General features: G+C 40.4%; 1 protein-coding gene and 1 pseudogene across 1 annotated transcript; both read right to left on the bottom strand.

Annotated features, from left to right (window-relative positions):
- Window positions 1-4809: 4809 nt before the first annotated feature.
- Window positions 4810-6338, bottom strand: LOC130732137 (uncharacterized). The gene is made up of 3 exons (XM_057584247.1): window positions 5952-6338; window positions 5722-5906; window positions 4810-5622 (listed from the first exon to the last, which is right to left on the bottom strand). The coding sequence occupies exons 1-3, from the start codon at window positions 6336-6338 to the stop codon at window positions 5052-5054; spliced, it is 1143 nt and encodes a 380-aa protein (XP_057440230.1). The 3' UTR covers window positions 4810-5051.
- A 136-nt stretch (window positions 6339-6474) lies between these two features.
- On the bottom strand, window positions 6475-19696 carry LOC130749074 (glutathione S-transferase T3-like; annotated as a pseudogene).
- Between the last annotated feature and the right edge of the window lie 2534 nt (window positions 19697-22230).

The following is a 22230-nucleotide window of genomic DNA, read 5'->3' as shown; positions in this document are numbered from 1 at the left end:
AATTCTAAAACCTTTAGATCTTTCAGAATAACCAAGAAAATAACATTTTAAAGCTTTAGAATCGAATTTACCCAATTGCTCCTTAGTGTTGAGCATGTAACAACAGCTTCCAAAAGGATGGAAGTAGGAGATATCAGGTTGTCTTCCTTTGCATAGCTCATAAGGAGTTTTCTCCAGAATTGGTCTAATGGAGATTCTGTTCTGGATGTAGCATGCAGTGTTGATTGCTTCTGCCCATAAGTGCTTGGCCATACTTAATTCTTGCATCATGGTGCGAGCCATCTCCTGAAGAGTTCTATTCTTTCTTTCAACTACTCCATTTTGTTGAGGAGTGCGAGGACAGGAGAAGTTATGAGAGATTCCTTGGGAGTTGAATACTTCTTCAAAAGCTTTGTTCTCAAATTCTCCACCATGGTAACTTCTGACAGTAATCACAGAAGATTGAAACTCCTTCTGAACTTGGGTAATGAAGTTGGTAAACGCAGTATGTGTTTGATCTTTGTGCCTTAGGAACTTTACCCATGTCCACCTGCTATAGTCATCTACAATGACTAACCCATACTTCTTTCCTCCAATGGATTCAGTTTTCACTGGTCCAAAAAGATCAATGTGAAGTAACTCAAGGGGCCTTGTTGTAGATACCACATTTTTTGCTTTAAAAGGTTTCTTAGTGAATTTTCCCTTCTGACAAGCTTCACATAGAGCCTCTGATGAGTATTTCAAACGAGGCAAACCTTTGACGAGATTTAGCTTGCTAAGTTGAGAGATTTTCCTGAGGCTTGCATGTCCTAGGCGTCTGTGCCAGATCCATTGCTCATCATTAACTGACATGAGACACTTGACCTTCTGAGATAGCAGTTCAGAGGATTTGATTTTGTAAATATCATTCCTTCTCTTCCCGGAGAACAGAACAGATCCATCTGTTTGACTGACAGCTTTGCAGCACGTTTGATTAAAGATCACATCATAACCTTTGTCAGCAATCTGGCTTATGGAGAGCAGGTTATGTATTAATCCATCCACCAGAAGTACATCGTTGATGACTGGAGTTTTTCCATCTCCTATGGAACCTTTTCCAATGATTTTTCCCTTCTGGTTTCCTCCGAAGCCAACGTCTCCTCCTGACTTAAGCGGTGTCAGTTCTTGGAATATAGACCTTGTGCCCGTCATGTGTCGTGAGCATCCACTGTCCAGGTACCATGACAGGTGTCTTAACTGAGCTGCATAAAATGTCTGTAACAGGAATAATTTTTGCTTTAGGTACCCATATCTTGGGTCCTTTCTTGTTAGTTTTCCCAGAAGTTCTTGGAACTTTGGGTGCAACAGAAGGATAACGCAAAGGAACTTGATTATAATATCTAGACATGTCAAGTTTGAATTTTCCTTTTGGTTTTACTACCTTTGGTGTAACCTTTTCTGGGATGATAGTGCCAGCAGGAACGAAATGCTTATGCAAAGGTTCGCGTTTGAGCTCAGATGACTCATCTTTCATGGATTGAAAGTAGCCAAGGCCACTGTTCCCATTTCTGCTCATGTCATAGATCATTGAAGCCATAAGACTTCTGTCTATGCCCTTTGCAAGGAACTTTTGAAACGCTTTCTCATATTTTGTCTCATACTTAACATCAGATAATGCAAGTTGATCTTCTAGCACATCATTTTTAGCACGAAGAACAGCATTGTCATTAACAAGAGTATAGTTTTCTTCCATGAGTTCAGAGACTGACTTCTCATGAACTTCTGAAGAATTGGTTTTAGCAGCATATTTCTTTTTAAGCTCTTTATGCTTATTTAGCAGAATATCATGTTTCTTCATTATTTCAGATAAAGCAGTTCTTAGCTCAGATAGAGAAAAGTCAGAGAATACCTCATCATCATTCTCAGAGTCTGAATCATCTTCTGAAGCTTCAGCTCCTCTGCTGGTGGTAGCCATCAGAGCCTCCACAGCTTCATCTTCTTCTGACTCAGCTTCACCAGAGTCAGTAGCATCGAAGGTCACAAGAGATTTCTTCTTGAAGACTTTTCTTGGTCTCTTGTCCTTCTTTAACTTGGGACAGTCACTCTTGTAGTGCCCAGATTCCTTGCACTCGAAGCAAGTGACTTCCTTTCCAGATGATTTCTTCTTACCGGATGAAGATTCATATCTTCCTGAACTTTTCTTTGGTCCCTTGCCCTTGCTATGTCTGTTCTTCCAGAGTTTGCTTAACCTCTTTGTGAAAAGAGACAGCTCTTCATCATCAGACGCGTCTGATAGCTCTTCAGATGAATTTTCCTCTTCTGCCTGATAAGCTTTCGCTTTGTCAGACTTTGACTTAAGAGCAATATACTTGTCTTTCTTTTGAGGCTTGTCCCCTTTGAGTTCAATCGCATGGCTTCTGAGATGACTCACGAGTTCTTCTAACTTTAACGAGTTCAAATTCCTAGAGAGTTTCAGGGCAGTGACAAACGCTCTCCACTCCTTAGGCAAACTTCTGATAATCTTCTTGACATGATCACCAGTAGAGTAGCCCTTGTTTAGCACTCTGATTCCAGCAATCAGAGTTTGAAACCTTGAGTACATCTCCTCAATGGTTTCACCAGATTCCATCTTAAACTGCTCATATTGTTGTATGAGAGCAAGAGCCTTGGTTTCCTTGACCTCTTCATTTCCTTCATGCGTCATGACCAAGGAGTCAAAGATGGATTTAGCTGTTTCTTTGTCAGAGATCTACTCATACTCAATATATGATATTGAGCTGAATAGCATAGACTTCGCCTTGTGATGATCCTTGAAACGCTTCTTCTGATCGTCAGTCATTTCAGAATGGGGGATCTTCACTCCTGAAGTATCTACTGGATCAGTATAGCCTTCAATGACCATATCCCAGAGATCTGGGTCAGTGCCAAGGAAATAACATTCTATTCTATCTTTCCAGTACTCGAACTTTTCACCATCAAAGATTGGTGCTCTGAGTTGATTGTTGTTGTTGTTGTTGTCAGCGGAAGTATTGGTTTGGGCCATTGTTTGTTTTTCACACAAGGTTCTAGATCAATGAACACTGTTAGGTGTTAAAATCAGAACCGGAGCTCTGATGCCAATTGAAGGTGCGAAAAACACTAGAAAGGGGGGTTTGAATAGAGTTTTTGAATCACGGGTATACTTTTTAAGCTTTTTCAAAACTCAAAGATAAAAACTAAGTGCTGAATGATAAGAAGTAAAGCACGCAAGTATTTTATCCTGGTTCACTTGAGATAAAAGCTCAAGCTAATCCAGTCCACCTGTGAAGGTGATTTCTTCCTTCTTCTGATGAAGGCAATCCACTAAAATCAATGAGTGTTACAACTGCACTTTGCAACCTGCTAAGTGGCTAACAATACACTGATTTTCTCACTAGTATCCTCTTAAGAAGCTGAACTACCGATCCTCTTAAGACTAGCTAAACACTGAATCCGCCTTGATTCAGTCCTCTCAAGATCCGACCAACCTTGGTCTCTTAAGGAACTTTACAATGTGACGTAAAAGGTTTCGGGTTTACAATGAGTGCTTCTAAAAAGCTAATAGTAAACTCAGATGTTTAAGAACAGTGAAGAAATAATGCTAAGAACTTGGTTCGAATGAATTGGATGATTTCAGCAAAGTTTCTTAACTTCTTTCTTCTTTCTTCAGCCTTTATATACTCCAAGACTTGTGATGTAGCCGTTGCTAGGGTTTTATCCGTTGGAGTGGCAATTCTGTAATATCAGACTGCTAGGCTGTACAAGGTAGGTGGCGGACAGACTGAGACTTGTACGACGTTGTACTGTGATAGCGACCTGTCCTTTCACCAGTTGACTTGTGATCAAGGAGCTTCAGATGAACGTTGGTGAAGCTTCTGAACATCGTCAGATTGAAGCTTGGATTCTTCTGACCTTGCAACTTCTGCTTCTGAACAAGTTCCTCAGAACTTCTGATCGTCAGAGCTAGAATAGTTTGGGTCTTCAGAACCAACTTCTTGCAAGTCTTCAAAACTTGAGTCTTCTGCTTCTGGACCGTTCCACTAGAACATCTGGTCTTCAGAACTTCTGACTTGGGTTCTTCAGAACTTCTTGAGAGCTTCCAACTTCAGAGCTTCTAAAGTATTTGCCACTGTTCAGAACGAACATGGTAGGATAAAGAGCTCTCTTTTTAGTAACCCTTGGTTCTTCTTCTTCTGAACGAATAGGCTTGGGTCAGATTCAGAACCTGTTTGTCACATCTTAAAAAGACAAACGTTAGGGTACCACAATTGTTCATCATCACAAACCTTAATTGTAATCATCAAAACATAGAGATGCAACCACTGATCAAACCTTGATCTTACAACTTTTAGATCTAATTATTGATTAATATAATTAACTATGATATTCCAAACTCATGAGAATGAAAATGACCAACAATTCCTTGAAATACTCACCTTGCAATCTTGCATGGCACGGGTTAAATTAAAGACCGTTTTTTTTTTTTAAGGAAGCTCGTAAGACCATTTCCAAGGGTTTCAACATTCAACACCCTCAACATTCCACTTTTTCTCTTCCCAACACTCCACATCACCTTCTCTCTCCAGTTCAACACTTCATTCAACTTTTACCCACTCCAATGGTTTCTCATTCAGCACCCTACCCCCTACCCCACCACTTTTTTTATTTCATATTTTGATTTAATTTTATATTTTTATTTTTATGATTTCATAAAATTAAAATTTTTGATAAAAATTAAATTAAATAAACTATTATCGATTTAATTTAATTTAATGTTTATTTTATTATTTTAAATTAAATTAACGTAATTTTTTTTTAACGTAAATTAAATTAAAACACTTAACAATTTAATATTTTTTTAAAAAAATATACACAATAATTTATTTTATTTTATTAACTTCAAATGGAAGAAAAGAAACTAAGCACACAATAATATATTTTATTTGCTTAACTTAAAATGCAAGACAACAAACTAAGCACACAATAATTTATTTAATTTTCTTAACTTAAAATGCAAGACAACAAACTAAACACACAACACACAAATAACGTAATTAGTACGATACAAAGCATATTTAATCATGATACATTCCAAACTTTGCCCATATGTGCTTCACTAGATCTGCTTGCAGTTCGTGATGGACTTTTGGATCACGGAACTCGGATCTAGCACGCACATGATCCGCAAAAGCGGGTAACACCTCGGTCGAGTATGGTTGCGGTGTACTAGATCCACTTCCCTCAGCTTGCTCAAAATCGGTCCAGCGTTGGGCATATGAATCTCGTTCATCCTCAACAATCATATTATGTAATATGATGCATGACCTCATGATGATACCTAAATCAGTTATGTCCCACAAGCGAGCTGGTTCACGAATGATTTTAAAACGAGCTTGAAGCACTCCAAATGCACGTTCGATGTCCTTCCGACATCCCTCCTGATGTTTTGCAAAGCACTTATCGGGTTCACTTTGAGGAAGTCTTATAAATTTGACGAAAGTTGGATAAGAAGGGTAGATACCATCAGTTAGATAGTATGCCATATTATAGGGACGTTGATTCACGATGAAATTCACACTTGGAGCGTTTCCTTGTTCCAATTCATCAAACACTGGTGACCGGTCTTGAACGTTTATATCGTTCAACGTTCCCGGACATCCAAAAAAGGCATGCCAGATCCAAAGATCAGGAGATGCAACTGCTTCAAGAATAATTGTGGTGGTTCCCTTATCCCCTCTAGCAAATTGACCTTCCCATGCTTTAGGACAATTTTTCCACTCCCAGTGCATGCAGTCAATACTTCCGATCATGTCTGGGAACCCCCGCATTTCACTAACCTGTACTATTCTTTGCAGGTCCTCTTGGGTTGGTGCTCTCATGTACTCTTGCTCATACAATCGTATGATTCCTTTACAGAATCTACGTAAACACTCCAATGTTGTAGTCTCTCCTATTTTGATGTACTCATCAACTGCATCTGCTGCCACACCATATGCTAACATCCGCATTGCTGTGGTGCATTTTGCTAAGGGCGATATACCTTCTTTCTTCGCTGCATCAACTCGCTGGGTGAAGTAGTTCTCACTACTTGAAAGGTCCGCAACGATTCGAAGGAAAACATGTTTTTGCATCCGGTACCGGCGACGGAATATTCCATCGTCGTATGTAGGCTCATTGGCAAAGTAGTCGTCAATTAGCCTTCGGTTTGCCCCTGCATGATCTCTACTGAGATGTTTTCTACCACGAGGTGCACTATCCTCCAATATTAGATTTCGACGATCCCTAAATCGGTTGAGTATATAAGTGTCTTCTCTCTCACTTTTTTCAAGGTATGCTTCGAGATCAAACTGTGGTGGATCCATTTTTTGTGAAATTTGAAGTAGATGGGAAGAGATACATTGAATGGTGGATCTATGAGTCCATATATATAGATAAATTGAATGGTGGACACTGACGGATTCGAAATAATATGAACTATAGTTAATTATCGGATAAGGACTAGATTCGAATTGAGTGATACATATTCAAACTCGGTAACCCATACATTAAAGCCACTGACAACACTGACAAATTATTAAAGTAAACAGTACAGACTTGACACCACTTGAAAATTAATAAAGCAAACACTACAGACTTGACAACACTGACAAATTATTAAAGCAAACACTACGGACTTGACACCACTTGAGAATTAATAAAGCAAACACTACAGACAATTAATTTCCAAAGAGCTCTTGGGACAACCGCTTCAACAGCTCTTTCTTCTGGTCACTGAGATGCTCCTCTTCACTTAACTTTAGAAATAATTCCATTTTCTTAGCTTCAGTCTCCTCTTTCCTCAATTTATTAGCCTCTTGTTGCATCGATGCTATCTGCTTCAATTGTTCAACCTCTATCTCCTTGACTTGTTTGTATTCAGCCCAATCTTTCTCCATCGCCTCCAAGGCAGCTGTTGTGCTCTTCTTTTTACCCTTTTTTTAGCTGCATCCCTACTGAAGGTATGAAAAACGGTAGAAAGGGGGGGTTTGAATAACGTTTTCGGTATAAAACTTCCACCTTAAAGATTTTGACAAATCTTTCGAGAACTTAAGTGCTAAAGATAAGAGATAGAAAAGCACACAAGGATTTTATCCTGGTTCACTTGATAAATCACTCAAGCTACTCCAGTCCACCCGTTAAGGTGATTTCTTCCTTCTTAGAATGAAGGCAATCCACTAATCAGGTAAGAGTTACAACTGCACTTGAAACCTACAAGTGACTAACAATTACACTGACTTAGCTCACACTAAGATTCACTCTCTTAGTCTTCTCTAGGATCCGATCAACCTTGATCTCCTAAAGGAACTAAACAAACTGTTTATCAAAGAATTGTTTACAAGAGATTTGCTTCTAAAAAGCTAATAGTAAACTCAATGAATTTCAGATGAAAGAAAGCTTAGAAGAATTTTAATTTGTCTTGCGCGTATGTGAATGCTTCTAGCCGCTTCTTTCAGTCTTCAGCCTCTTTATATACTCCAAGGATTAGGGTTGAGCGTTGCATGGGAAATGCTACCGTTGGAGGGCAGTTCTGGAAAATCCAGCTTCTTGTGTCATAGACTGTTAGGTAGGTCGTCAGGATAGTACATATGCTTTTGTACTTGGATAGCGACACGACCTTTAAACCTAGGAGACTTCTGATCAGGGGAATGCTTCATATTGGAACTTGTGAAGCCGGTTGATCAGAGTCAGAGGGAAAGCCCAGATCCTCTGACCATTGTTTCTTCTGATTCTGAACTCAGAGGGAAGAACATGGTCTTCAGAGTATCTTGCTTCTGGACATCAGAACTTCACTAATAAGTTTCTGGATCTTCAGAGTCTTCTACACCATCAGAACATCTGAGCCTTCAGTGTTTCTTGGTTATCAGACTTTCTGGATCTTCAGAGCTTCTCGTGACTGAGTCCACATCAGAGTTTGTATAACTTCAGAACTTCTGAAGCTTTTCCACTGTTCATACTGAACATGGTGAATGCGAAAGCGTTGCTTGGGTAGCTCTTTATACACAGTGCTTCTGATTTGTGTGAGATTAAGTTGAGGTCAGAGCCTGTAAATAGCACACTCAGAAAAACACGTTAGAGTACCACAATTGTTCATATCAAAAGGTTAACTTGTAATCATCAAAACATAGAGTTGTACTACTAGATCAAAACTTGATCTTACAATCTCCCCCTTTTTGATGATGACAAAACTAAGATTTTTGATGAACAATTCTTAAACATTAAACTGAATTCACTCAGAGTTTAGAGATATAGAATAAGACTTGTCCTGATGTGAATAGTTTAACTTGCTCATTCTGAATTCAAGTCACTGCTTGATTCTGAGCTTAGCTCCCCCTGAATCTAATACTTGATGAAAACGTTAGTAAAGTCTAGATTCTGAGCTAAATGATATAAGAGTTCAGAAAGAGAAACTTATGACATAGATGAAAATCGAGTAATCAGAACGCATAAGTAATCAGAGTCACGGACAGGGTATCAGAGTCTTGATTAACAGAGTCAACTTATAATCACTTCAGAAGAAGTGAAATGTATTCCTTGTATTTGCCCAGTGACACATCTATGGTCATGAAGGTGGAACTCTTAAATTCTCCAAAAGAAAAAAATAAATCACACTAACACATCTTACACATCAAAAACTGGGTTTACTCCCCCTTTTTGTCATAAGCAAAAAGCTTGGGGTGTGAAAAACTTAGCTTGAAGTACAAGGTACTCCCCCTTAGAGAAGGTCTAAGTTTAAAGGAAAAGAAAGTGATGCAAGAATCAGAGTTAGGCGAAATAAATAGAAGAGTTAATGCAAGAGAAGAACGTTTACCACCGGTCAAGAGAGTAAAGAGAAGGGTCAGTTACCAAGAACTTAACCTCGAGAAACCGTAGGAGCATTAACTTTCAGAGAGAAAATGAAGCCTATATAAAGTGTTGGAGAGAAAGGTAAGCTTCACACCTCGAACAAGTTTCAGTAAGAAAATGGCATCATACATCGTAGCACTAGAAGAGCTGAGGAAGAAGGCCTTTGAGGAGGACTTGTTCCTTAACATCAGGCATCCAGAGGGTACAACGACCATCGCGGAGCTGACACGGACACTGCTGGAAGAGGACCTGCGTCCAGAGGTGAAGAGAGACCTGAGGGAATTTCTTGCCTTCGTGGAGGAGGTGCAAGAACTCAGTCGGCTTGAACTCAAGCTGCTGGAAGAAAAAGAGAGTTTGGAAGAGAAGCTCAAGACAGCAGAAGAGATTCTGGAGAGGAATGAGCTAAAGGACAGGCTCAACAACATCCAGCATGCACTGGAGCGTCTGGAGAAGGATAGGTCAGAGCAGCGCCAGGAGTGCAGAAGAATGAGGAGGGATCCTCCATTCTAGACTTAGGGAAGGAATGGATGATGTAAACAAAAAGAATGTATGATGTAAACAGAAAAATATTATGAATAAAAGGATTTTTGCAAACATGTGTGACACAAATATATATAGATATGCATAGATAATCACAAACGAACAAAGTAGAATAAGTAAATAAAAAGAAACAGAGTTTAACAAAAATAAAACAATGTTAAAGAAAAAGAAAAACGAAGAGATCCTAAAAACTAAGGTTTATCAGTTCGTCGCAGAAGTTCCATCATCATGTGCTTCATCTCAATCAGCATGGATTCATGAATGTCAAGACGTTGTTCCATGATGTCGAGTCTGGATGAGCTTGACTGAGCAGAACCGGAAGGAACATTCTGAGCAGCTTGAGAATCTGGAATGGAAGCAGAAGCAGCAGGAGTAAACACTACTGGTGCAAGTGCTTGGCATCTAAGAGCGTCAGCCTCAGCCTCAAGTCGTTTTGCCTCTAATCGGGCTTGTTCAGCTTGAGCTGCTGCTTGACGTGCAGCTTCTTCTGCTTGAGCTTTCTTTCTCTTGGCTTCTTCAATAGCTTCAAGAAGCTTATGTCTATGTTCTTGTTCATGAAGAGCCACCCTTCGAGCAAACCTTTGCTTTGCAGCCTCAATGCTCTGACTTCCCTCTGCATGCAGGAGCTGCATCATAATTGGAACTTGAGCCACGAGCCAAGTGCCCAGAGTGTTCCACTCATCAGCCACACGTTCAGCATTCTCACTGAGGTCAGTCTGACCGTGCACATTGCGTAGCATCAAAGAAGCTTCATGATAGAAATTATTGATGCACTCAGAGAGAGATGTGGGTCGGAGGTGAGTGTAAGGGATTATGGAGAGGTTGGTTTCAGGAGAGGCTGGGTGATTGCTGCTGTGGGCTTCAGAGGCACCTTGTGGAGAACCAATGTGAAACGTTTGAGCATTGGGTTCAGAGGTTCCAAGGTGAGGTTCTGAAGTTTCAACCAGAGGATGGGGTGATCTAACCGAGGATTGGTTAGACACTGATTGTTCGGGTTCAGGTTCTGGTTGAATAGACTCTTGTTGGTCTGGGGCAGGGTGAGCTTGTTGAGCCAAAGGGTCTGCCTCTTGTAAAGGATTGGCCAAGATAGGTTCATCTGGGTCAACTAGACGTTCAGGTCTAGGGCCAGGATATCTCCTAGGGCTTGGACAGGTGAGGTAATACTCTTCTAAGGTAGACACCTTTTCTTTTCTGACCTCCATGAATTTTCTAATGGATTCAGAGTTATTGGAGGGAGAAGAATCAGCAACATTGGTTGGGAAGGATACAGGTGTAAAGGCTGTGGAAGAGTCTGTATCCGTGGGTTTGAGAGCCAGACGTTCTGATGCTCTTGGGACAGAGTGATCAGAGGTTCTGGGCTCAGGTTCTGTGTGGGTAGGCTCTGGTTGTGCATGAATGATGGGTTCAGAAGATAATGGGTTGTACTGAATGGTAATGGGAGAGGTAGGTTCTTCTGACCTCGAGGGTTGGTTCTGAAGCAAATTCCAGAGAGGTGCTTTAGTAGGGGAAGGTTGAAAGAATGAAGATCTTGGAGACTGTGGTGGAAAGGTGGTTTGAGCAGCTGGTTGGGATTCAGGAATAGGAGTGAGGGGATTTGAGGAGTGTTTGAGCATGGCAGATATAGGGAGTGCATCAAATAAATTCAAATCATCATCAGAAGCAAGTGCAGACTTACTTGAATGTGCTGATGATCTAGTCACTCTGGCAGGAGGTTCAGTCCTTCTGACCACTTCAGCAGCTGGTTCCACCCGAGTAGGCTTCACCACGATTCTGACCTGCTTCTTCTTCTTCTTAGGAGGACCATCCTCATTATCACTATCATCACCATCATCAGGCTTTCTCTTCTTCTTTTTGACCAGAGGGACATCTGATTCCTCAGAAGATTCTTCTAGGATCATCTTCCTCTGAGCTTTCTTCTTGGGAGGAGAAGGAAACTCTGGAGCTGGCGGCAGTCTGCTGAAGAATTCATCAAGATCAATTTCGAATCCTTGAGCCCTTAGGTCTTCAACATAGCACCTAATGGCGTCAGGATTGTCTGCCTGAGTCCACAGAGGGTAGTCATTCAGAGGCATCCTTCTACTTCTGATTTCAGAAGATGTGTCTTCACGAGCAGGGGCGATTTTCTTCTGGACCAAGCCCATCTTCTTCAGAGAATTTGCAGTGAAGACATCACTGACAATGGTGGTCAGATCCTCTACACATCCAGCATGGACCAGATCTTGCACCAGGTTGCTTTCAATGAAAAAGTCTGAGAGCAGTCTCCCAAAGGGGATGTACTTGATTGCTGACTTGATGGAGGCAGTGGTGCGAGACTTCCGGATACATTCCTTCAGGTAGGAGAACAGGAAGTAGGGAAGGCAGATCTTCTTCTGGTCTTGGATGAAGAACAGCATCACCTTCTGGTTGAAGTTGATGTAATCTGGAGAACTGCCCTTTGGTCTCTGGTTTATGCAGTGGAGCAGGATCTTGTGCCAGATTCTGAGCTTAGGATGAAGGTCCATCACCTTGTAATTCGTCTTGCCCGGTTTGTAATTGGTGTACAGGGCCTCGTTGATTGTATTCTTGGTGCTGGGTTTCAGCTTCGATTCCGTGAGTTGGAAACGATAGCCAAACGCAGTGTCTGCACCCAGCAAATTTACGAAAGACTTCTCCGTGATGATGATCCTTCTTCCAAGCACGTGAGATACCACCTGAGTATCATCACAGTCGGCGCGCTTCCAGAATTCCTTTACCAGTCTATCATACACCGGTCCTCGAAGTCTGTTGAAGTAATTTCCCCAACCTTGAACTTGGACTTCAGGACGAAGATCATACCCATTTGTAGCCAGGTTGTCGAGGTCGAATCTCCATTCTGCCAGGACTTGGAGTTCCTCAGGAGCAAATACGCAGTGAACGGCACAGCCCCGTTCTGCAATTGGAACAATCTGCTCTTGGGCTTGACCTTGATCTTGTGTCGGATTCACAGGGCCCCTTTGACCCGTTGCTAGACCGACTACCATGTGAGGGAACTGAGGTGCATCTGCAGTAGATCTTCTGGTTTGACTCACCATTTTTGAAGCGGTTGAAGGTTTGAGGTAGAAGATGAAGGTTGAAAGATGAAGAGAGATCGAGGATAAGCGGTTTTTGAAAAGCAGAGAGAGCGAGAGTGAAAACCGGAAGTGAAAGAGATCGTGTGTGTATAGTGGGTTTTGACAAATAACCGTTGTTGATTCAAAAAGCAATTTAAGATCAACGGTTGAAAATTAAAGATAGGTAGTAACAGTAAATACACAAATCACACTCAGGAGAGAAGCACATCTACACGCAATCATAACAGACTGTCACACGGGCACAAGGAACTATGCATCAGAAATACTGACACACGTGTTGTTGTCTCAGCTTCAGAGTCAGTACCAGTGGGTACACACACTCTGATTGAGTTACCTTCTGGACTAGACATCTTCTGATCAAGAAGTATCATAGTCAGAGGTTCTGATCCATCTTCACTCTGGACAAAAGTCCATGTTTAGATTTTTCAGAATAAAATTAAATCTATCCTCTGCTAAGGGCTTTGTAAAGATATCTGCCCATTGATGGTCAGTATCAACAAACTTCAGAAGAAGTACGCCCTTCTGTACATAATCTCTAATAAAGTGATACTTTACCTCAATGTGCTTTGCCCTTGAATGCAGGATAGGATTCTTACTCAATGAGATTGCAGCAGTGTTATCACAATAGATTGGAATATTGCTCTCAAGGATCTGATAATCCTCCAGCTGATGTTTCATCCAGAGCATCTGAGTGCTGCATATTGCTGCTGAGATATATTCTGCCTCTGCAGTTGATAGTGCAATGGTTGATTGCCTCTTGCTTGCCCATGAGACTAGATTGCTTCCCAGAAATTGACAATTTCCGGAAGTACTTTTCCTCTCTGTTCTGTCTCCAGCATAATCAGCATCATAGTAACCTGAAAGCTTATACTCTGATGTTTTCTTATACATCAAGCCAAGGTTAGTGGTGCCTTTCAGATACCTTAGGATCCTCTTATCAGCAGTTAAGTGGGTTTCCCTTGGATCTGATTGGAAACGAGCACATAAATGAACACTAAATAGTATGTTTGGCCTAGATGCAGTTAAGTATAGAAGTGAACCTATCATGCCACGATAGAGCTTCTGACATACTTTACCACTTTTATCTTCTTTCTCCAGAATGCATGTAGGATGCATTGGAGTCTTGGCCACTGTAGATTCCAGCATATTGAACTTCTTCAGAAGTTCTTTAGTGTACTTGCTCTGATGGATATATGTTCCTTCTGGTGTTTGATCAACTTGTATTCCCAGAAAGTACTTTAATTCTCCCATCATACTCATCTCAAATTCAGCCTGCATCATCTCAGAAAATTCTTTGCATAGAGATTGATTAGCAGAACCAAATATAATATCATCAACATAAATTTGCATAATTAAGATATCATCTTTATAAGTCTTGCAAAAAAGAGTTGTATCTACTTTACCCCTTACAAACTCATTCTCCAGAAGGAATGAGCTAAGTCTCTCATACCATGCTCTGGGAGCTTGCTTCAGACCGTAGAGTGATTTCTTCAATTTGAACACATGGTCTGGTTTCTTCTCATCTTCAAAACCTGGGGGTTGATGAACATAGACTTCCTCTGAGATATAACCATTTAGGAAGGCACTCTTTACGTCCATCTGATGTAGAACTATGTTGTGATTTACTGAGAAAGAGATCAACAGTCTGATTGCCTCCAGTCTTGCTACTGGAGCAAATGTTTCAGTGTAGTCTATTCCTTCCTGCTGGCTGTAGCCTTGAGCAACTAGCCTTGCCTTGTTTCTGACTACATCTCCTTTCTCATTCAGCTTGTTTCTGAATACCCATTTCGTTCCAATAACATGGACACTCTCAGGCTTCTTCACTAAGCTCCAAACATCGTTCTTGGAAAATTGATTCAATTCTTCTTCCATGGCCAGAATCCAATCCTTGTCCTGAAGAGCTTCATCTATGGACTTGGGTTCAATTAAGGACACTAATCCTTTCAGACTGAGCAAGGTCTCTTCAGAGGGTCTGAAGGCAGATCTGGTTCTGACTGGTTCGTCTTTGTTGCCCAGAATCAATTCCTTAGGGTGAGCTGCAGTGATTCTGCTCTTCTTCAGAGTTTGTGAGTTAGAGGGACCAGCTTTTTCCTCTGGTTCATCTTCCTCTGGCTCAACTTCCTCTGGAGCTTTGCCTTTGTCAGAAACATTAATGCTTAAATCTGCAAACTTTTCAACTAGCTTTGACTGGTCAGAGTCAAGCTTATCGTCAAATCTAACATGAATAGATTCTTCAATAGTCTTAGCATCAGTATTATAAAATCTAAAACCTTTAGATCTCTCAGAGTAACCGAGCAATAGACACTTAGAAGATTTAGCATCAAATTTATGCAATCTATCCTTAGTATTGAGAACATAACAAACACAGCCAAAAGGATGAAAATAAAAAATGTTGGGTTTTATGTTCTTCCACAATTCATAAGGAGTCTTATTCAGAATTGGTCTCACAGAGATTCTGTTCTGAATGTAACATGCTGTATTTACTGCCTCTGCCCAAAAGTGCTTAGCCATGCCAGTTTCTTGGAGCATGGTTCTAGCCATCTCCTGAAGAGTTCTGTTCTTCCTCTCAACAACACCGTTTTGTTGAGGAGTTCTGGGACAAGAGAAATCATGTGCAATTCCATAGGAATCAAACAGACTCTCAAACTTGTCATTCTCAAACTCTCCACCATGGTCGCTTCTGACACGCACAATCCTACAAGCCTTCCCGTTTTGCACTTGAGCAATGAAGGTAGAGAACACAGCATGAGACTCATCCTTGCGGGTTAGAAACTTTACCCATGTCCAGCGGCTATAGTCATCAACGATAACCATCCCATATCTCTTGCCACCTATAGACTCAGTTTTCACTGGTCCAAAAAGGTCGATATGCAGAAGTTCTAACGGCCTTGAGGTTGAGACAACATTCTTTGCCTTGAAAGGGACTTTTGTGAATTTGCCTTTCTGACATGCTTCACAAAGAGCGTCTGAAGCGAACTTCAGATTGGGTAAGCCCCTGACAAGGTTTAGCTTGCTCAGCTGAGAAATCTTTCTCATACTGGCATGCCCTAACCGTCTATGCCATACCCACTGCTCTTCATTAACAGACAGAAGGCACTTCACATTCTGAGCCTCCAACTCAGATAATCTGATCTTATAAATGTTGTTCTTCCTCTTGCTGTTAAACAGAACAGAGCCATCGATTTGACTTACAGCCCGGCAGGACTTTTGATTGAATATAACATCATAACCCTTGTCAGCTAATTGACTTATAGACAATAAGTTATGTGTTAAGCCGTCTACCAATAACACATTATCAATGCATGGACTACTATCTACACAAATAGTACCAGTACCAACAATTTTACCCTTTTCATTTCCTCCAAAGCCAACTTCGCCTCCAGGCTTAAGTTTCAGCTCTCGGAACATACGCCTTTCTCCCGTCATGTGACGCGAGCATCCACTGTCCAGATACCATGATTGGTGTTTCAGTGGAGCTATCAAGGATATCTGCAAAATAGATAATCTTGTCCTTAGGTACCCACTTTCTGGGTCCTCTCTTGTTAGTTACCCCAGAGGTTCTGATCACCTTGGGTGTCTCAACATGATATTTTAAAGGAATATTTGCATGATATTTAGTCATAGAGAAAGATCCCTTTTTAAGAGGGTTTTTAGCAACTTTAGCAGGTACAGGATCAGGCAATATGGTACCAGAGGGAACAAAGCATTCATACAAGGATTTAGCTTTAGACACAGAGGACTCATTTCTAATTGGTTTAGAATAGCCAATGCCATGCATTCCATTTCTGCTTACGCCATTGATCATTGAAGCCATTAAGCTTCTATCCACGCTTTTAGCTAGGAATCTTTGAAAAGACTTTTCATACTTAGATTTATTTCTACACTCAGAGGCATCACAGGCAACAATTTCTTCTAACTTAGCAATCTGGTTCTTAAGCACAGAGTTAGAATTGATCAAGGCATGATTATCATTTTTCAAATCATAAATAATTTTCTCATGTTCAGAAGGAGTCTTGGAAACAGCAGATAAGTTCTTTTTCAGCTTCTTATGCTTAGACAATAAGGAGTTATACTTATCCATAATATCAGACAATGCATGTTTCAGTTCAGAGGTAGAGAAAGAAGCGAATACCTCATTTTCATCATCTGAGTTAGGATCTCCTTCTGATTCTGAGTCAGAGTCAACAACTCTCTTTGACTCTGCTTCCTTGTCTTTGACAATCGCCATGAGTCCTTGGACTTCATCATCAGAATCAACATCCTCTGACTCTGATTCATCAAATGTCACCATCAGACTCTTCTTCGTCTTGAAGTGCTTCTTTGGCTTCTTGTCCTTCTTCAACTTTGGACAATCACTTTTGTAGTGCCCAGATTCTTTGCACTCAAAACATGTGACTTCCTTGATTGAAGACTTCTTCTGGCCTGAGGACTTATATTTTCCTTTTGCCTTTCCAGAGCCTTTGAACTTGCTCTGCCTGTGCTTCCAGATACGGTTGAGTCTCTTGGAGATCAGAGTCAGCTCATCTTCATCAGAATCTTCTGATGCTTCTTCAGATTCCTCTTCTTCAGCTTGAAGAGCTTTTGACTTCTCAACCTTAGCCTTTTCAGATTTAGATTTCAAGGCTATGGACTTTTTCCTCAGATCTTGCATCTCTGAGCGTTTCAGCTCATGGCATTTCAAAATGCTGATGAGTTCTTCTAAACTCATATTCTCAACGTCTCTTGTGAGCTCTATTGAACTCACTAAAGGCATCCAACTTTCAAGAAGACACCTGATGACCCTTATGACATGATCTTTTGTTGTGTAGCTCTTGTTGAGAGGTCGTATGCCAGCTACAAGCAGCTGAAATCTGGAGAACATTTCTTCAATGGACTCATTTGGCTCCATGATGAAGGATTCATATTTTTGGATCAAAGACAATGCCTTTGATTCTTTGACTTTCTTGTTTCCTTCATGAGACATCTTCAGAGATTCGAAAATGCCTTTCGCAAACTCACGATCTGTAATCTTCGGGTACTCTTCATAGGAAATAGCACTTAGAAGAATTGCTCTTGCTTTGTGATGTTGTGAGTACAGCTTCTTTTGATCTGCAGTCATCTCTGACCTTGGGATCTTCTTGCCATCTGCATCAACTGGACGCTCGTAGCCATCCACAATAATATCCCAGAGATCTGCATCGAAACCCAGAAAGAAACTTTCCAGTCTATCTTTCCAATATTCGAACCTTTGACCGTCGAACATAGGAGGCTTTGCATTGTAACCATCTCTTTGAGTTTCACTGGTGGTGGTAGCCATTGTTTTTCACACCGGCCCGGATCACTGAACATTGTTAGGTGTGGTAATCAGAACTTGCGCTCTGATACCAATTGAAGGTATGAAAAACGGTAGAAAGGGGGGGTTTGAATAACGTTTTCAGTATAAAACTTCCACCTTAAAGATTTTGACAAATCTTTCGAGAACTTAAGTGCTAAAGATAAGAGATAGAAAAGCACACAAGGATTTTATCCTGGTTCACTTGATAAATCACTCAAGCTACTCCAGTCCACCCGTTAAGGTGATTTCTTCCTTCTTAGAATGAAGGCAATCCACTAATCAGGTAAGAGTTACAACTGCACTTGAAACCTACAAGTGACTAACAATTACACTGACTTAGCTCACACTAAGATTCACTCTCCTAGTCTTCTCTAGGATCCGATCAACCTTGATCTCCTAAAGGAACTAAACAAACTGTTTATCAAAGAATTGTTTACAAGAGATTTGCTTCTAAAAAGCTAATAGTAAACTCAATGAATTTCAGATGAAAGAAAGCTTAGAAGAATTTTAATTTGTCTTGCGCGTATGTGAATGCTTCTAGCCGCTTCTTTCAGTCTTCAGCCTCTTTATATACTCCAAGGATTAGGGTTGAGCGTTGCATGAGAAATGCTACCGTTGGAGGGCAGTTCTGGAAAATCCAGCTTCTGCTGTGTCTGAGACTGTTAGGTAGGTCGTCAGGATAGTACATATGCTTTTGTACTTGGATAGCGACACGACCTTTAAACCTAGGAGACTTCTGATCAGGGGAATGCTTCATATTGGAACTTGTGAAGCCGGTTGATCAGAGTCAGAGGGAAAGCCCAGATCCTCTGACCATTGTTTCTTCTGATTCTGAACTCAGAGGGAAGAACATGGTCTTCAGAGTATCTTGCTTCTGGACATCAGAACTTCACTAATCAGCTTCTGGATCTTCAGAGTCTTCTACACCATCAGAACATCTGAGCCTTCAGTGTTTCTTGGTTATCAGACTTTCTGGATCTTCAGAGCTTCTTGTGACTGAGTCCACATCAGAGTTTGTATAACTTCAGAACTTATGAAGCTTTTCCACTGTTCATACTGAACATGGTGAATGCGAAAGCGTTGCTTGGGTAGCTCTTTATACACAGTGCTTCTGATTTGTGTGAGATTAAGTTGAGGTCAGAGCCTGTAAATAGCACACTCAGAAAAACACGTTAGAGTACCACAATTGTTCATATCAAAAGGTTAACTTGTAATCATCAAAACATAGAGTTGTACTACTAGATCAAAACTTGATCTTACACCTACCCATTGGACGGGGAATCGATCCTATAGAGTTTGAGCCACATGCATCACTCTCGCGAGATCTCTTAGATCCACTACTTCTTGAGCCAACATTTCCTCCTGCTTGACTACAGTAACGTGGTTGATCACGGAGAGCCTTCCATTCTGCCATCAAATTAAATTGACCCTTCTTCCCATCTGCGTATAATTCTTGCGCTTGGGTCAAAATATCATTATCCGACCAACCGCTTCGTTGCATACGCTTAGCGCCATCATAAGCGCCAATCCATTTATTTATTTGCTTGCTCATATAATTATAACGGTTTCGGCATGCATTTCCATCCCGCGGAGGATCGAATGAGCAATGCTGATTACAATACTCAGCAATTTGACCCCAAAATGTTTCTCCTTTTTGGTTTCTCCCGACAACACTGTTTGTTCCATATTTAAGCCACCAACTAATTAACACCATATTTTGATCAGTGTTCCATGCTGGTAAGTGACTTCTCCTACTCGTAGGAGTTGAATCATCTTCATTTGGAGTGGCTTCATTACCAGCTGTCATGCCACCAAGAGTCATTTGTGTTGAAAATTCGGGAAATTCAGGTGCACCATCATTAGACGGCGGTGTTGGAGATGGATATCTGAACATAGATCCATGATGGGGATGAGGACGTTGGTTGAGAAATTGATTTGGATCTTGAAATTTTTTGTGATTTTGGTAGTTGGATTGTTTTGGATCTTGATAATTGTTGGGAGTCTGGTAGTTGGAAATTTGATTTGGATGTTGATAACTGTTGGGATTTTGGTGGTTGGAAATTTGATTTGGATGTTGATAAATGTTGGGATTTCGGTAGTTGGGAAACTGATTTCGATGTTGATAATTGTTGGGAATTTGGTAGTTGGGAAACTAATTTGGATGTTGATAATTGTTGGGAATTTGGTTAGAAGAATTCTGGGTGTTGAAATGGTACTTGTTGGGATCCATTTCAAAGCAAAGGGGATAATAGAAAGATAATAAGATGATGGAAAACTTGGTTTTTTTTTCTGTGTCCAAATCAAATGAACCAAGTCTCTATTTATAGAGAAAAAAAAATCATGAATTTTGGTAAATTTTTTATATTTTTAAAATTTTTTTTTTGAATGAAATAATTGAGTTGGAAAGATTATGATAAACGAAAATCGCCCGGACCAATCAAACTGTGGCACGCGTCCCACTGCAGGCTCTCTCTCTCGTCTGACGCGTGCGTGGCACGCGCTTGTCGGTGCCCAACCGACGCGTGCCACGCGTCCCACTACCGGACGCCCTGGGACCCACACGCTGCCTAGCCTGAAGCGTTACGCGCCTTGTCGGCGCGTGTGTGGCACGCGCCTGGCGGTCACCAACCAGGGCGTGCCACGTGTCTCCGAACGCAGGTTTCAGCTGTGTTGAATTTTTTCAACTCCTCTCTCCCCCTTTCAAATTTCAACACTTCAATTCAACACCATTATTTACCCCTTTCAACACTACACACCCTCAATTCAACACCATTGGAGAAAGCCTAATATCAAGAAGAAAAAGGCCATGTTGGTAACACGCGTGAATGTTATTTAATAAAACCATGTGAACGTGTTTGGATTAAAAAACTCGGATGATACAAGGTGACCCCTAATGTGGACCACTTTTAAAGTGGTCTAATTTTAGACCACTTTTTTTAACCTGCTATAACAGGTCAACACATCTTTTTTTTTAAAGAAATTTATTATATGACAAATTTTTAATAATATTTTTTCTTAGAAAAAAATGTGTTTACCTGCTATATCCGGTCAAAGTAGATGGTGTAAAATTACACCACTAAAAATGGTGCATATTAGATTCTACCATGATACAAAATGGAAAATGAATAAGAATTAAGTAACCCCACCTGAGACACACACCACTTCAATATTTGATTCAACCATTAAAAAAAAATTGATTCAAGAAACGTAATTAAAAAAATAATTGTTTTCACAGTTGACACCATTTCAATAATGGATTGAAGAATATAGTTGAGAACTTGAAATATAAAACTCGTATGACACAAAAAGTGGTATGTTAGCTATTACGGGATCCAGTCGAGGGTAAAAAAGGAAAACCACCTTGACCTCGTGCAACCCGAGGATTCCGCTTGAATATCATCCATAATTATTGTTATTATTATGATTTTTTTTTTTTGGGTTGTTCATTATTAATTGTTGTGGACTTGTGGTTTTGTCCATGATGATGGTGAAGTGAAAGGTGTTGTGTAGCAATATAAATAGATAAAGAATAATCTTTATCTTACAAATCAATTTCACCTCCGTTCTATAAAATAGATAGAGAAAAGAGATAAATGAGTGATATGATTTATAATGTAATAGAAAATACAGAGAGATAAGAAGAAAATGTGTGAAAATGTAATGGAAGAGAGTAAATATGTATATATCACTCATAGATAAATGAATGGTATAGAAGAAGACAGCGAACAGAAAGAGCAAGGGAGGAAGGAAGGAAGGAAGGAAGTGTAGATTGGTGAGCTGGGGAAAGAAAGCAAAGCAAAGAGAGATGTGTAATAAATAATGGTGGCTGGGGTCTGCTACAAAGGTGATAGATTGATTGAAAGAAACCCTTTTTAATATATTGAACAAGAAAAAATAGAAATGTACTTGTATTGAACAAATTATATATGTGACATATATGCATGCATCAAAAGCTCTTTTTTTTAAAAAAAAAAACTGAAAATAAATAAGAACCAGGCAGGTAAGCCCCGGCCCACGTGACACATGCACCTACATTACCATTTCAATAATTGATCCAAGAAACATCGCTTTTGTTATTTGCAGCAGGTTGGAAGCAGAAGAGCCGCCGTCATCCCCTCCGCCACCGTTCTGCCGCCTCTTCCCTGTGGTTGGCTAGGGTTTGGAGATTCAGGCTAGGGTTTGACTGACCCATTTTCTCATGGGCTTGGGCCTAAATCCTCCTGGGCCTTTTGCAAGTAGTTTATGTCTAATCTCCCTTAGTCTAACTCTGGTTAGGTGTACTAAGGAGTCGCAAGCTCAATTGAATATTAATTATCTTGTAAGTTATCTTTGGGCTATGACCCAAATTTCCTCATTCGATGAATGATCGGTTGTAAGTACCGTTAGGCAATCAATGTTGAATGAAATTTGAACCTTTGACAAAATAAA

Source organism: Lotus japonicus, chromosome 1 (assembly GCF_012489685.1).
Source record: "Lotus japonicus ecotype B-129 chromosome 1, LjGifu_v1.2".
Lineage (NCBI taxonomy): Eukaryota > Viridiplantae > Streptophyta > Magnoliopsida > Fabales > Fabaceae > Lotus > Lotus japonicus.
The sequence above is the reverse complement of the archived record's forward strand: the minus strand, read 5'-3'. Positions and strand labels throughout refer to the sequence as shown.